Source organism: Typopeltis vanoorti, chromosome 9 (assembly GCF_054136105.1).
Source record: "Typopeltis vanoorti isolate ZY-2024b chromosome 9, IOZ_Tvanoo_1.0, whole genome shotgun sequence".
In the NCBI taxonomy this organism is placed as follows: domain Eukaryota; kingdom Metazoa; phylum Arthropoda; class Arachnida; order Uropygi; family Thelyphonidae; genus Typopeltis; species Typopeltis vanoorti.
Window position 1 is genome coordinate 141,347,198 of NC_143557.1, and position 16,755 is coordinate 141,363,952.

At 37.2% G+C, this 16,755-nt stretch overlaps 1 protein-coding gene across 2 annotated transcripts in view; it reads left to right on the forward strand.

Annotated features, from left to right (window-relative positions):
* The window catches only part of tral (LSM14 family protein trailer hitch), a 210,000-nt gene that overhangs the window by 54,143 nt on the left and 139,102 nt on the right, over positions 1 to 16,755 (forward strand). For both annotated transcript variants that reach the window (XM_090398355.1, XM_090398356.1), the window contains exon 3: positions 16,315 to 16,486. In XM_090398355.1, coding sequence (XP_090254481.1) covers positions 16,315 to 16,486 — 172 coding nt within the window. The remainder of the gene's footprint in view (positions 1 to 16,314; positions 16,487 to 16,755) is intronic.

Genomic DNA, 16,755 nt, shown 5'->3' on the forward strand with positions numbered 1-16,755 from the left:
AGGAAACTTAGCAGCCTGTTCAAACGGCAGTTGAGCCTTTTGGTCTCTCGCCAATGCAATTGGCCGTAACTTCTGTCCAACACTATTCCCACCCCTATCATACCCAGATGGCTCTACTGTATCATCACCCACAGAAAAAACCAATCTTCTGGGTTCATACTTTGCTTCAAATGCATGCATAACTGACGATGGTAAATGTCCCCCAACCATTCCAGACACCCAACATACAATGCCCCCTATATCCTTTTGCCAGGATGAGATCAGAAAATTACCGTCCAAATTAGACACAAAAAAAGTCTCCTGGCCCTGATGGCATTCCCCCAATTGTTCTGAAAGTTTGTGCTCCAGAACTGACCCCTATCCTATGTCACCTATATATACTCTCTTACTCCACTGGAATCTATCCCACAAACTGGAAATTGGCCTATATCCAGCCCATTTTCAAGAAGGGTGACAAGTCACTGCCATCCAATTACTGCTCTATCTCGCTTACCTCAGTCCTGTCAAAAGTAATGGAAAAAATCCTCAATTCCTAACTGCTACACTATCTTGAAGACACTCACTATATAAATGACCGCCAATATGGATCCCACCACTGCTGATCAACAGATCTACTCACATGCGTCACCCATCTCTGGACAAATGTTATGGAGAGGTTTGGCGAATCTCAAGTAGTTGCACTAGATATCTCCAAAGCCTTTGACCGGGTCTGGCACAAAGGCCTACTAGGCAAACTACCATCATTCAGTCTGACTCAGGGATTACCTGGGTCAGACTAAATGAGTTAGTGGGATTACCAGCTTTCTATCTGGACGCACACTGTGTGTGATGGTGGATGGCTCCCTATCCTCTCATCATTCAATTAATGCTGGGGTCCCACAAGGTTCTGCCCTCTCACCAACCCTCTTTCTGCTATATATATCAATGACCTACTGCAATTGACCTCCAACCCAATACACAGTTTTGCAGACGACAGCACACTACACTCCTTGCTTGCATTTGATAAGCCTTACCCTACACAACTCACCTCAACCTACAGAACATCAACAACCACCACCACCCTCAACTCTGATCTCCAAGCCATCCTTCAATGGGGTTCGGATAACCTCATAAATTTCAACGCCAATAAAACCCAGTTCTGTACTATTTCCCATAAAAAAAGAACCATTTTTTCCCAGTATCCTTTTTGACGATACCCAAATTTCCAGACAGTTTGAGATCTCGCTTGGGATCACCCTCACATCAAACCTCTCATGGCATAAACATATCACAACCGTTGCATCCTCAGCCTCAAAAAAACTAGGATTTCTCTTTTGCTCAAAATGTTAGTTCACCCCCGAACAGCTATTAACATTATACAAATCAAAAATCCTCCCAGCTATTGAATACTGCTCCCGCATATGGGGTGGGACCCTAAAAGTCCTCTCAAAATGCTCGACTCAATACATAGGAGAGCAGTTCGACTTATCAATGATCCATCCCTTACCAACTCTCTCTCCCCACTTTCACTCAGACGTATGGTTTCTGCAGTACGTATATTCTGCAAATATTTCCATGGGAAATGCTCATCTGAAATAACATCAATAATTCCTTAGTTCTGTACTAAGCTCATTGGAACACGTGCAGCTGCTGCACAACATCCCTTCACAGTACACCTAGAAAAAACAGAACAAGTTTCTTTTCCTCTTCCTTCATCCCTGCAACTGCTGCACTGTGGCACAGTCTCCCACCTGCTGTGTTTCCCAAGGAATACAATTTAAAGTCATTCAAATCAAATGTAAACAAATTCCTCCTTTCCCAACCCACCACCCATACATGATACTAATGCACTATAGATTGACCAACCAACCTCCTGTGTATGGGCTCAACATTGAAAAAAAAAAAAAAAAAAAAAGACACCTGTTTTTGTCTTATTTGTCTGAGTAATGAAAGTTATATCCACATGGTACTTTTCTGGTTCTTCTACAGTTTGATATACTTTCCAATAATACTTGTGATATTGATGATTCCTGTCTTCAGTTCTTCTGGTGTTGGGTTAATTCATCTTCTGCATATTGAGTCAGAGTTTATTCCAGAAGTTGACATTTTCACTGTTTGTCCTGGGTCTCTGATGAAAATGGCTGGGGCTTTGCTTAATTGAGCAGTTCCCACAGCTGGTGTGAAATCTCATCATGTATCATAGGTATTTGTGGTTTAAATCATTAGAGAGTACAATTTAGTTGGCTTAGTTCCAAATTGCCAGCCCTTCATCATTTGTTCATTATCCAGTGGATACCTTCTAACATTGCACACCACGTGAAGATGAGGATTTGAAATTAGATCAGAAGCCCCATTCAGTTCTCTACATTCCAGTGGGTGTCCTCCCACGATGAGTCCAAAGACTCATCGCAGGAGGACACCCATTGTACAACTCTCCGTCTCCACCACCACACAGATCCATTACCGATCACCCACATCAATGCCATCTACTGCCTACAACTACCACCACCATAGCTAGTATTTTTTTGTCTGTAAATTGCGTGTGTTCTGAAGGGCCGATTTGTCTGTATGCGGGATGAAAAACCTGAGTTTCCGGGAGAAAAAAACCTGCTACCTCCATATGAGATCGGCTAACTCAACTTCAATTGAAAAAGTCCATATAAAGATTCCTCCTGTCATGACGAGAATCGAACTTAGGCCTTTTCCAATCAAAGGGTGCAACGTGCCGTCGTTCTTCCAATTGCGCTACGGAGGCACTTATGTCAAAGGCATCTCCGAATGTCTTTCAAAAATCATGAAAAAATACAAACTTGCTACTACCCACAAACCAATCAACCAGATCAATAACTTGTTACCTTCTCCTAAAGACAAACCCTCACCTCTGATGCTACCTGTCATGTACGAGGTTCCATGCTCCTGTAAATTGTCTTACTATGGACAAACAGGTAGATCTATTCATAAATGCATTTCGGAACATCAAGACCATATCCGTCTTATCAAACCGCAGAAATCTGGCCTCACACAACATGGAGTTGAAAACCCAAACCATAGGATCCATTGGAAAAAGGCCAAACTTCTACATAGATCTTTATATAAACATGAACGTTTGTATAAAGAAAGTGATGAAGCCCTACTTCACAGACCAAATCTAAACCATAATGACGTTCTTGCTATTAATAAAGTATGGGAAATTGTCATACAAAATTGTATAAAATAATAATTTTTTATATATGTTATCTTACTTGAATGTAATCTATTTTTTTTAACTTTTTTTTTTTTTGACTAAACAAACATGTCATGACATGTTTGTTTAGTCAACTCTAGCATTAACATCTCATGCTTGCTAATATATAGTTATTTTTTTATATTTATGTAACTATTTTTGTAGTTCATCATAAATTTAAGAATCCACTTTTCTACCTTTTTCAGGGTCATAAACTCCTATAATATATAAGAAGCTAATATTTGTTTTTAATTTAACTTGTAATTCTATCATTTACAAAATTGTACTTTTGTATTCTATTTTTCCATTTATTATCAATTAAAATGGTCACTCTACTCCACTATATAACAGTATAACCATCTATATCTTTTGTTCCCTTTAATTTCTTTTTTGTTGCTGTTGTTGGGTCATCCTATCTTGCTAATTGATCCATTTATGTTGGTTTGTTAAACTTATCTTATCTCTAAAATTTCCGGTTATACTTCGTTAGATGCTGATTGATACTGATCCGAATATAAGGAAATATATCCTGCGCCACCCTATATTCAGATTAGCCTATATAATACAGAGGAATCAATCATCAACTAACTTTTGCAATCTCACTTTTCTACAGGCCGAGGTTAATATTATCATTTAAAGGTTTCCGCAAGGTTCGAATAAGTTTTATGAGCAGTGAAATGAAGAAAAATCAGGCAAACAACAAATTGAATTCAATAAAATAAACATTTAATACAGGGTTATAGAACATGTACATTTAAGCATAATTTTCCAAACAAGATAATCTAAGTGAACAAATATTCAAAATATCTCTGAGACACTAGTAGCCACTCGGTTTGGTTTAAAGATTAAAGTTAAATTTACAGATCTTAACCTTCAACGCTTTAATACTATTGTCACAACTTGTCTCTATTCAATGAGATAACTAAATTCTTTTATACATCAACTTAGTTCAAATACTCATAACAAACATAATACATTAGGCATCAAACATTCAGCTGTCAATTCTATATTCTTCCGAATAATTGAAAATGGTTCACACAGTTCAATGTTCCAGAATTTTTTACAGTAATTATTCTTAAAGTAGAATTCTCTAATTCTCTCTTAGTCAACAAACACTTGATTATATTATGAGGCAGTTATCATTTCAAGGGGGAAACATTTTAAAGCTCCATACTTCGGCTATTTTTAGTAGAACGCCACAGTTAATGTTATGATATATCAGGCGGAGCTAACTCTTATTTCTTCACTCTGAAATATAAAAAAAAATAGACTGCTCTTACCGGGTTACACCCTTCACACATTGGATTCACTAAAGGCACACTTAAAACTGTAGTTAACTATTACTTTGAAGAAACACTATTCAAAAGAAATCTTCACTATAATAACTGAAATATTAAACATAGAACTTCACAAGTCTTGATGCACTCATTTTAGGTAATCTACTTATTCCTTATTTTCTTCTATGCATTAAATTCAGCTTTGCACTATTCTTCCTCAAAATAATTGGAATCCGTCGTAATTTTAGAATTCCGTAGAAATATTCGTAATTGCCTATTAATTTCCCGGTCCTTTCTTAATCTATTTACGGCATTTCCAAATCCCCTTACTACCACCCGTTACTTCACTCCTTGCTGTCCTGAATGCTTCTCCTCTTCTTTACTTTCGTTTTCCAATTAAAATCATTCATTCTTCCCACCAAAATCCGGTTCTAGCCAGTTCAGCTTACATCTACCGGCTTCACTCCATATCACAGCCTTTCACGTTCTAAGCATACGCTAACTAAAATTAACTCAATTTCTCCTTTACCAACAAATCAAAATCAATCAGAAGAATTACATAAAATCACTTTCACTTACAAAAATATCAAATAAAAAAAACATATCGCAATTCTTATAAGGTACATTTAAATTTATATACACACAGTTTCTTACAATAAATTTTACAGAATAAACTAAATAAAATGAATGGCATATTTACATAGTTTTTTCATTACTATTACATATTTGAAGATTAAATAATTAATTAATAACAAACAAAACTAAAAGCATTTATATGAATAATATATTACAAGCAAGAGACTAACAACAAATAATATTTACAAGTCTTGCTTATGACATGGTAGATTACGTTAAATGTGAATGAAGTATTAAAACATATAAAATATCTTCATTCATAATTTAACACTGTTATTCTGTTTATATTATTTTTGGCTTTTGTTTGCTTTACTAATTTCAGTTCTTTTGTTTTTATATTTCTTACACTCCACTTTAATTCTATTAAAGTATCCACATGGTCTGAGATTCCCAATCCTTTATCTTCATCCTTTCCTGGTTGTAATCCATTGTTTTGTCCAATGAATTTTCAAGTTGAAGCATCTGAGTTATAGATTTTTTACTTTTAACGTAACCAGACTTAAGCAAAACCCCAACCTGGAGAAACAGGGTATCTTAGTCTGCTACCACAAGTAAAGATGAAGGTACCTCCTTACCATATCAAGTTGGGTGTTAGTTTTTGCTATTATTGTTTGTTTTTTCTTACGTTTTAGTGTTTCAGGGTATGCTAGAATTCCTCTCCCTTATCCTTACTCAACTCCGTTCAAAAATAGTTAGAGGTACCTACATGCACAGTAATTTATCTATCCTTGACCCCCTCTGCTGCTATGATCTGCTTTAGTTAAATTCTATCCCTTCGGTAGCCGTTCCTTCGGTTGGTTATGAGTGCAGAGCTCAGCAGACAAAGAATCTGTCTTGGGCTAGAGTCAAGCCTCCTTGAATGCAAAATCCGGAATTAACTCCCTTTCAGAATTAAGAAAAATTTGTTTGATAATGCTGCACCATCTTATTTCCTATACAAGAGAAATCTCCTTATCATGGAGTTAATACATAGACTATTTTATGATTCTAGAATCTAGCATACAGCAATCCCAATTACAAATCTTTAACAACCTTATTCTACGTGCAGTCGTAGCCAATCCCCCATGTTTGAATTCATACAAGTTTTGATTTTAGTGAGTGGTGCATTGATTTTAGAGATCAGGCAACTTTATAAGGTAAAGAAAACATGAATGTTTATTCATTCTTTAGCTCGTTGTACATTTATCAAAAGTTCACTTAACTAAACTGAATTACTCTTGCACGTAACAATTATTAACTAGACAAAATAGAACTACAATCAATAAATCACATTATGAGACAATATCAAATTTAAGTTGTCCCGCTTCCTCTCATGTAACACAATTAAGCTAGCGATTATCTCATTCATCTAAGGCTGACAGGCAATGGCATACCTCAACAATTCAATGTCAAACTCTACTACTATGCACTTTTAGAGTTACAGTAATTTATCAGTAGGTTAAGTACTAGAGTCCTGTTACTAATTATTAAGTCCTATCACATAATAAATCAGCACCTTTCTGCACTTCAGCTTAGTTCTGAATACAATGGAACTAGAAAGATTTTACTTTACCGACCATCTGGTTCATGCTGGTGTCTTCTTCCGGTCAGTCCTTTGTGAGCACGTGTCTTGTTACCTCATTCTGTGGCCTGTTGTCTTCAGATATGCCCCTCTAGTGACTACGTTCACGAATCACCCTCTTGCCGATGTGGGCGAGATTGCTCTGCCTGGACAGGTCCTCATGATTCGGCATGAAACTTCGGTTCTCACTGACTGTCTAGCTGTACCGTAGATATGCCTAGACTGGACCGTCGCTTAGCTGCTGCTGACCATCGTCCTTCCCAACTGCTCATGCCACCTCTACTGGTACCCGAAAGCCAAAGGGAGATGAAGAGAAAAAAGAGCTTCAAGCCTGCTCCGCTATGCTTCTTATACCCCCACACTTCTGCTCTTCCCCCTACGTCACTGATTCAGCTCGGCATCTAAGCCCCTTGCACTCAGTTCTATCTTCTCCATGTGCACCTCAGGCCTTGCAACTGCCTCAGGTTATGTGTTTAAGCCGATTATTTCAATATGAACTTCGATCTAACCTTTCGTGTTCTAATAATTCTCACAAAAATCCAATTCCTTTCGGTTATACATAGGACAGTTAACAATATAGCAAAACAGAGGAATTTACAAAACAAAGGACTAATACGTTATTTACAATTTCATTTATACCTATATACAAGTACTTTAGGAAAATTTATTTGTATCCTAATTAAATCCTGAATGAAATGTTTTATGACAATTTAAACCCTTCATTCAAGAATTTAACATTGGAGATGCTGTTAAGGAGGCCACCATAAGATACAATGGGAAAAGGCTACCTTCCATCACAGGAGCAAATTTAAATATGCCTCAGCCTTAGGGAATTACCCAAACATAAACAAATTTGGATGCATGAAACTACTGCAAATCTGGGAAGTACACATCCTTGGAACTTCAGCCAAGGGCATTCATCTAAGCTCACTTGTGGCACTTGTTTAGGACTTTAAACTTGTCTTTGTTGTTCTTCTTCAGTAATACTTACCTTATGTAGTGCCTGGATGCACATATCAGTTCATACATTGTTCCTTGATGATGGCAGTTTGACTGAGTTTGAAATATTAATGAAAAGGTATTCTAATTGTACATTGTAACTTACTTTAGTAATATAATTATGAATAACCAATATATAAGGCTCCTTGCCATGGTCAGGCTAGCTACCACTACACGTGTGAAAAATAGTCTACTGTGAATATGTTAGATTCATATTTTATTTGTTATAACATTATAATGGCACAGTAACATGCAAATCTTAAAAGTAGAATGACATTCAATTTTATTATCATCTCACCTCCGTGGAATGCAATGACTCATCTCACAAAATGCTGTCGCACACCACACTGTCAGGCAGCGCATTCTAACCACCTACTATTCTCCACGCTAAACAACTACTCCTCTTCCCCTGTCTCCACCCATGAAAAATCTGATCCACATAAATCTTGTAATAACTCCTTACCAACTTATGTCTTGATCATGTCTCCTCCCCCTTCCTTCTATCCCCAAGGCTGCAGATTGCATTCTCTCAGTCTGTCTTTTTACTCAACATTCCACAGACCAGATGCCATCTTAGTAGATTGTCTCTGAACACCCTTTCCAACATCTCTTCATCCTTATGAAAACCAGGTTACCGGATCTTTCCACAGTAATCTGTGTGCGGCCTTATACAATTATTATTCATAATATTTATAACATTCCTACACAGCAGTGCTCTGCATTATTGCCATAATCCACTTTATTGTCATCACAATTTTAGCAAAATGTCTATCCACCAATGCTTCCAGATCCCTCATCTCCTCCACCTACTCTAAGATCCTGACCTGTCTTATACTCTACATCCAGTCTTTGCTTCCCAAACCTTTTTAAAACCTTTCACTTTGCTATGCTAAACACACTCATTTGCCCATTCAGAAAGTCTATTCAAGTCAGTCCACTTGCAAGGCTACAACATCCATTGTACTCCTCATAGTTCTTCCAACTTCACGTGATCTGCAAACAGCTGTTCTAGCCCTTTCCTGTATCATTTATACAAATAAACCACAGTGTTCACAAAACAGACTCTAGGGGAACAATAAGGACTTACAACTTGCTGATACCTGTTAGGCAGCTAGTCTCCAATTCCGTACACTAATCTGCTATCCAATCCCATTGGTTCAAGTATAATTACCAGCTTGTCATATAGCAATCTATCAAAGGCTTTAGTAAAATCTAATCATCCCCTTTGCCAAATGCATCTTTCACTGTGTTATAAGTAAGTAGATTAGTAAAACACGAGCCTCCTTTAGCAAGCCAATGCTGTCCATGAAAAAAATGTTGCCATCAACCCAATTCTGAATTTTCTTGCTCACCAGCCTCTCAACACCTCCAGACCTCTCAACTCCAGACAAATTGATTTCCCTGTAATTTGAAGCCTTAATCTTATAATTATCTTTATGAAGTGGAATAATTTTGTCCTTTTTTGAGTCCCTTGGGACTTAGGCCAATTTACGGCTCCTGTTAAAGAGGCATGTCAGTGCTGCTCTTAACTCCCTGGATCATTCCCTCAACACACATGGTGATATACCTACAGTGATAAGACCTACAGCCTTATTGACATAAAGTTTACTCAATTCCTCATATACCTCCTGCGCACTAACCATCAGTGACTCCTCCACGCTCCTGACTCCTCTCGCATTCTGCATGATGTTACTTTCATGAGGATGAAATACCTTTATGAATTGCTCATTTAACAACTCTACTATATCTTCCTCCCTAGTTATCATTCTTCTATTTTCTCCAACCAGTATCATCTTTTCATAATCATTCTATTGGTCGCATATCAAAAATCTCCCTCAGATTTCTTTTGGCCTTGTTACCGAACTGCTTTTCATACTGCACTTTTACTATCCTTATCAGGTGATTTACCTTGCTTGCTCTTTCTACTCATGCAAGTCTGGTGGTAAGGCTTATATATTGCTATTCATAATTGACTTTTTTAAGGAAATTACAATGCAGATTAATATTAACTAGAATATAATTTTAATTAATACTCCAATATTTTGGCAAAGTCAAATTGCCATTGTCAGAGAATAAAATATAAGATACTTGAATGCAGGCACTACACTAAGTAATGAAGATGAAGCATGTCAACTGAGAATAGGCCTAAAGTCCTAAATAGTGTCTCCTAGTGGGCTGAAATGGGCATCCTTGACTGTGAGGCTGGAGGATGAGAGCTTTCCAAATTGAGGGCTGTCTCTTAAGGCAGAAGCATTCAAGGAAAAGTGATTTATATTTGCTGTGTTGGAGTAAAGTGGCCTTCTTCCTGAATATTTTATGGTTGGTGTACAAATCATGGTCAGCAAGTCTTGAGTGGCTGCAGTGATGGAAACAGATACAGTTCTTATGTTCTTCAATTCTGATATTAGTTGTCCTGTCTGTTTGGCCTAAGTAGGATAGTTTACAACTGCAAGGGACCTGATAAACACCTGGCAGATCTATGGACTGTGGCAGTTAGTGGTGGTGGATAAAAGATACTAATTTTTATATGGTCTATAAGTGGTTAAAAGATTGTATTTTTGTTAGTTTTTAAGATGTGTACACTACTTTTCACACTCACTATTTTACAGTCCAACCATTTTTCAACCATTGACCCAACTTTCACATATGCTACCTTATTGCTACTTTCACCAACCTCATTTATACTCCTTGTCATTTCTTTCATTATCATTTACTCCTGTAACTCCATTCTCTCTCCTATCCTATCCTTCTCATCTGTCCCTTAGGATGGGTTGAGTCTCCCAACTCCCAGTGAGGGGACTTATGACGAATTAATGCAGCTGGTTTGTCACTCCTCTGCTGACTGTAATCCGTGTGTTCACAGGGCCAGTTTGCCTATTCTGGGGGACAAAGAACCTGAGTTTTTCTGGGTGAAAACAAAAAAAAAAAAAACCTACCTCTGTATGAGACTGATGAACTCTCCTTTCGTCTAAAGAGACCAGATAAAGATTCCTCGCAACCATGGCAGGAACTGAACCCAGGTCTTTCTGACCAAAGGGTTTCTGCTATATCGACTAAGCTATGGAGGCTGAAATCCATTCTCTATATGACCATTTTTTGGAGATGTTACAATATCAGAACTGTCAGTGACATCTTGAATGAACCATTGCATGTTCCAAGACAACAACCAGGTGATTACAAAACTGCAGTTCTCTTAATTTATATCAGAAATGTTGCAGAGAACAGTATAACTCAAAAATTGCTTTTCAACCACTACAAAAAGGATCCATAACATTATGATTGCCAAAATAATCTCATCTGCTTATAAAAAAGACCAGGAGGTTACAAAATCTTTTGTAATTGTGGAATTTGTTGGACAAACGAGTCAGTCTAGGAGAATTTGCCATAAAGACAAACGCCAGAAATGTGAAAAAAATGGGCATAGAAATCTGGACTACCATTTCACACCATTTATGAAAAACACCAAGTTAATTTGCAGCTCACAAAAATACTGTACATACAATTTAATAATTACGCACATAAATTTAAATAATCTTAAATAAAAGATCTACATGTAAATACTTAGGCTATGAGACAAGCTGTGTGATATCTTGTAACAATTAACCATGCATCTGATATCTCGTTGCAACATTCAACATCTGCCTCATACTGAATGAATTTTTAAAAAAAATGATAGTTGTTAATTCAGAAGTCTCTTTGTAAATACCTCTTTTATTTGTGTTTTATCCCAATCTGAAAAAGTACACAGTACTGCTGTATGAAGCTAGTAATTTAATTTATTAGAGTACTTTACTTTTTACATGGTTTTTGCCAGTAATGAATAAACAAGGATACAATTTGCCGAAATTTTATCTCTTTAAAATACACTCAATTACAGTCATATACAAAGATAGATACTACAACTAGTAATATCGTGAATTATATATCAAAACAGTTCCTTATCTGTAAACTCATGTTCATGCTATCACTCCGGTACATGTCATCTGGCATTTTATTTCTCCCTTGTTTTACCTATTACTATTGTGGAAGGTTCCTTCCAGTCATGCAGACTTTGACCTGCTGATGAAACTTATATCTCCATATTTGAGAATTGACCAGAATACTGCATTGGGTATTGCATAAATGATGGTGTTTAGGAATGGGTAATAATCTGGTGGTAGGCATGTAGTGACTTTGACACATATCAAAAAGCAGCATATAGAGGATCAGTTAAAGAGAGTGAAGGTATAATAAGTAGAGTTCCTTAGAATATGGTTATTCCTTTGATGAATAGATTAGTAATTTTTAGTTTCAGTAAAGAAGAATGAATATTATATTAATATTGCCAAGTGCAAGGTTCACTGTGGATTAGAGATTACTTTTATCATATTGGTGTGACTTCAGTTTGGGTGAAGCCCCACCAGCTATTACATCCCAATTTTTAAGTGTGTTAATGACACCTTGTTTTTATATGATTAGTGTGTTGTTTTCATTCTCAGTGATGAATCGGATCATCTTTGCTATTTGTTCACATAGCTTAGGAATGTGTTTAAAAGTATCAACATATTTGAGCCATACGTTGGGTTTTATAATTGCGAGGAGAGAGAGAGAGAGAGTGGTGATCCCATGGTCCAGAAGATTGCTGCTGAAGCACATCCTTGTGCTTCAGCAGCAATCTTATAGATGTTTTCCCGCCATCCTAATATTTATTTTCTTTGTTGTTTCCCAGAATTTTCTTAACGTTTGTTCAGTAACTTTTACATATAACCTAGCCTTAATTTTTCTCTGTATTCTCTTAAAATTATGCTCTTGCTAGCTAGGAATTTGTATATTATCTCTTCTTTTCTTCGATTGCTTTTCTGTGTTTGCTGATTTATACAAAAATTGGAGTTGCCATGTTTCCTGGTAAAGAGAAAGAACTTCTACAGAAAAAAATTGATAGGTCATTAATTGAAAGACAAAATCGGATTATGAGAGGAAATTAGCTAATACAGGCCAAAGATAATTCCGAAGAGCCGTTTTGGTATGTTGCAAGTACAAGGAAAAAGGGTCATGGAAGAATAATTTTAATCAATGTCAATGGTAGGGAGGTAACTGAGGCAGACAAAATAGTTGAATTACTAAGTGAACACTTTGCAAGAGAATTATCATCCAGATGAAGACATTTCAATAATAAGAGAGGCAATGGCTTATATGGAAATAGAGGTAGATGAACCAGAAGTGCATAGGATATCATAGAACCTTGATGTGAATACAGATGTGGGATTAGATAGTATACCTGCTTGAGTTTTATGAGACGGTGTTAAGGAATTGTCACTGCCTTTTACCACATTGTTTAATTTAAGTCTCAGTTCTAGGTTGGCCCGAAGGGGATAGAAAGAGGGGAAAATAGTTCTGTTACATAAAGGAGGCTCCAAGACTAGGTTGCAAATTACCAAACAGTCAGCATCTCAAGAATCATGGCCAAGGTATTGGAGAAGTTAAGTGCAAAATACAGGAATGGGCAGGCAAATGGGATACTATGTATGGGGTAACATCGCTTTGTTAAGGGTATTGCAAAAATGGCTCTGCAATGTGCAGCAGTATCACTGTAAACCCATTACCTTTGTCCAGCTCAATCTGTTACTGTATTATAAAATCTAAGGTACTGAGGCATTACCTTACATTTTATAATACAGTGAGTTGGACAAAGGTAATGGGTTTACAGTGATACTGCTGCACATTGGAAAGCCATTTGACAGAATACTGCATGCAATTCTAATCAATAAATTGCAGCACATGGGGATGGATATTAAGTTGAAGTGGATAAGAGGGTGGTTGATGAAGAGATACCTGACAGTACTTTACTGAGGAGTAGAGTCCAGTAGAAGGCCTTTGACTAGTGGCATGCTTCAGAACTCAGTTCGTAGGTTGCTACTATGTAACTTGTAGATTAATGGGAAATTATCTATGTACCATATTGATGAATCAATATGGTACACAGCTGGTATGGTATTCTTCATCTATTTCCTGGAATGTCTCTAGGAAATTGATGAAGCTAGGGATTTGGGGGTATTAATGTAAGTTACCAAAATGGTGGCAGGTCTATGGAATGCACCTTACAAGGATGAGTTGAAGATTTGTGGGTTGCAGAATAGAGGCAGCAAATAAAAGCAACAAGTTGGTTTGGTAAGGAAATTTTGAGCCAAAGCAAATCATTCGAGCTTTTGTGATCTCTGACGTAGGATGTTGGTTCTGATGAATCCACAAGTGCTGCCCTTGTCGCAGAAAGAACTGTTTGATGTATAGTTTGGGCATTTGAGGTGGACGGTGGTTGTTGAGGTTAGGTTGTCAACTAGGGGTGCTGTTAGGAATAGGAATTCTGGTTTAAATGATGGTGTAGATCAGGGTTTCTCAAACTTTTCCTACAACGAAACACTTCACAAATCTTGAAATTTTAACGGAACACCTTGGTTAGAGTGGAGTATCATCAGTCTCATATTCAATGTAAAGCTAAGTGCACACTATCAGCGCCTCGCATTGCCTTTGCTTGTGACTGCACGTTTCCTTGAATAGATACCTCTATACTTGACTCGTGTTTGGAGGTGTCAACAACCGCGGGCGGCTGAGTCAAGTTAATAGCACAATCCACAAAGTGGGGAGTGCCTGATTTTCAAACTTGTTTGAACTGTTACAGCATTTAAAACCATTCCAGGCTCATATTAATTTTGATAATTTTTCACAGAACACTTATTCACTTTCTGCAAAACACCAGTATTCTGCGGAACATAGTTTGGGAAATGGTGGTGCACATTGTTAATGTTGCTGTTTAGACCACAAATGTTGAAGTGGATGATTTCTTGCTAAGAATTGATGCGAAGTTTTGAATTTGTTGGATTTTTTGTTTATTGTGAGGTATTTTGGTTATATTTCTTTTATTTTTTTTAAAATTGTGTGTGTGTGTGTGAGAGAGAGAGCAATTTTATTATTACATGACACCTCTAAGGAGTCCAAAGACTCATCGGGGAAGGGCACCTACTCTACAGCTCTCCACCACTCAATCCACCAATGCCATCTACTGGCCACCACTCCCACCAGTATTTTCACAGACATCCATGCCCACAGCGGGATTCGAACCCAGAGCCTTTTGGCTGGAGAGTGGATATGCTGACCAGCCAGCAATGATCCATAGTTCTTCTTCTTGGCTTCGCGTGTTAGGCAATTGTTTGCCTGTAACATTTTCAAGGGTTTAAAAGGTCTTCTGCCCATCTCCTCGTGGGTCTTCCTCTTGACCAGTGTCCCTTTGGTTTATATTTCCAGGCAATATTTGGCCATCTGTCCTAATTCATTCTTTCTATAGTTTGTGATGTCTTCTGTTATTTTAATTATGGATAATTGTTTTATTTCTTCATTACTTATCTTGTCTTTTCTTTTATAGCCTGCTAGTGGTCTTAAGAACTTCACTTCTGCAGATTCTACTAGTCTTTTATCTCATTCTCTCCAAGTCTATGTTTCACTGCCATATTTCAGAATTGGTTTGGCTATTATTTTATATAGTTTTGTTTGGATTGTTCTAGACATCTGTTTATTGAAGTGTCTGTTAAAGTTCCAATTTATTTATTCGTATGGAGTTTCCTCCCTTTTTATCCCTCATCCCTATTGGGGTGAGTTGAGCCCTCTCATGGGGGGTTAAGTATTTATGGCTGTAAATCCGTATGTGTTCACGGGGCCGGTTTGCCTGCTTGTGGGATGAAAAACGCCAGATAAACTGGTGGAAAAAAACCCTACTGCCCGTGCCCAAGATTGGCTAACTTGGTTATGGCTGAGGAAGATCCTCAAATTCCTCACGTCTTCGACGGGAATCGAACCTGAGACACTCCTTCCTCAGTCATGGTTGCGAAGCGCACAGCCACTAGGCTAACCACGCGGACCAAGTTCCAATGACTGACTAGGACTTTTTCCTTTTTATATGCAATATCGATTTCTCCATGATACATAGTGAAATCATTTTTCTTCATTTTTCAGTCAGGCAAATTCAGTCCCGTCAGAGCACTGCTCCATCTTATCCATCACATCCCACAGCCTTTTGTTCCTCCTATAATTCATTATATTTAGAAAGGGAAAGATGATAAGGAATGGGTGCATGCAATGAGGAATGACAGGCCCACACAGCGGGAACTCAGTCAACTGTTCATGCATGGCTTCAACAGTTCCCCCCTACAATGAAATCAATCACGAACTTTCACTCAATCATTTCAGAGCACAAATGCACTTAATATAAACAAAAGGTATTGCAACCAGGTATTGACTACTAGGAAACAATTCAAATGGTGATCAAATTAATATGGCCACATTCATTTATCTAAAATGTAAGAGACTAATTCCAGTTTTGTAATGACATTCTTATCACAGCAATTGAACCTAGTAGATATTTTGTTTTGTTTTGCCTAATTTCTTATGTAAAAACATTTTTTCTATAACTGGAGCACATGAATTTTACAAACATAACATTGATTGATGGCTACTTTGGTTGGTCTAATCCAACCAAAGCAGCTGATTTTTATTTACTGTGTAGCTTAATATAGTGTTTCCACTCTCGTTTTTAAGAACAATAGCATATTTGAACAGAAGCATATGTTTGATATCTTCCTCTTCTAATTTGCTTTTATTCTTTGTGTTAGCACTCTGCTGCTATATCATCAGCACCATCTTTTTCTTCTTCATCATCATCTTTCAACCAAGCAAATTCTTTCGGTCCCATTGGAGCACTGCCTAGTTACCCATCTTATCCATCTCAACCTGGCATGCCTCACATCCCACAGCCTTTTGTTGCTCCTGGTTCTCAGCATTCTGGTAAGCTTTAATATATTTTGTTAACGCCATTATATCAAATAAGTCCATTAAAGCAGTAAATTGATATAATTTTTAAAGAATTAATGAATTTCACCTTCATTGGTTAATATGAATATTCATTGCAGGATTGAGTAAGTCACTGTCATTCTGAGAAAAGTCATTCATCAGACAAAACTTTTTTTTTTAATTATCCTTGAACGTTTTAAATTTTTGATGTATGCATATATCCAGCTTGTTTTTCCAAGTGGTTAGTGTATTCAATCTAACTT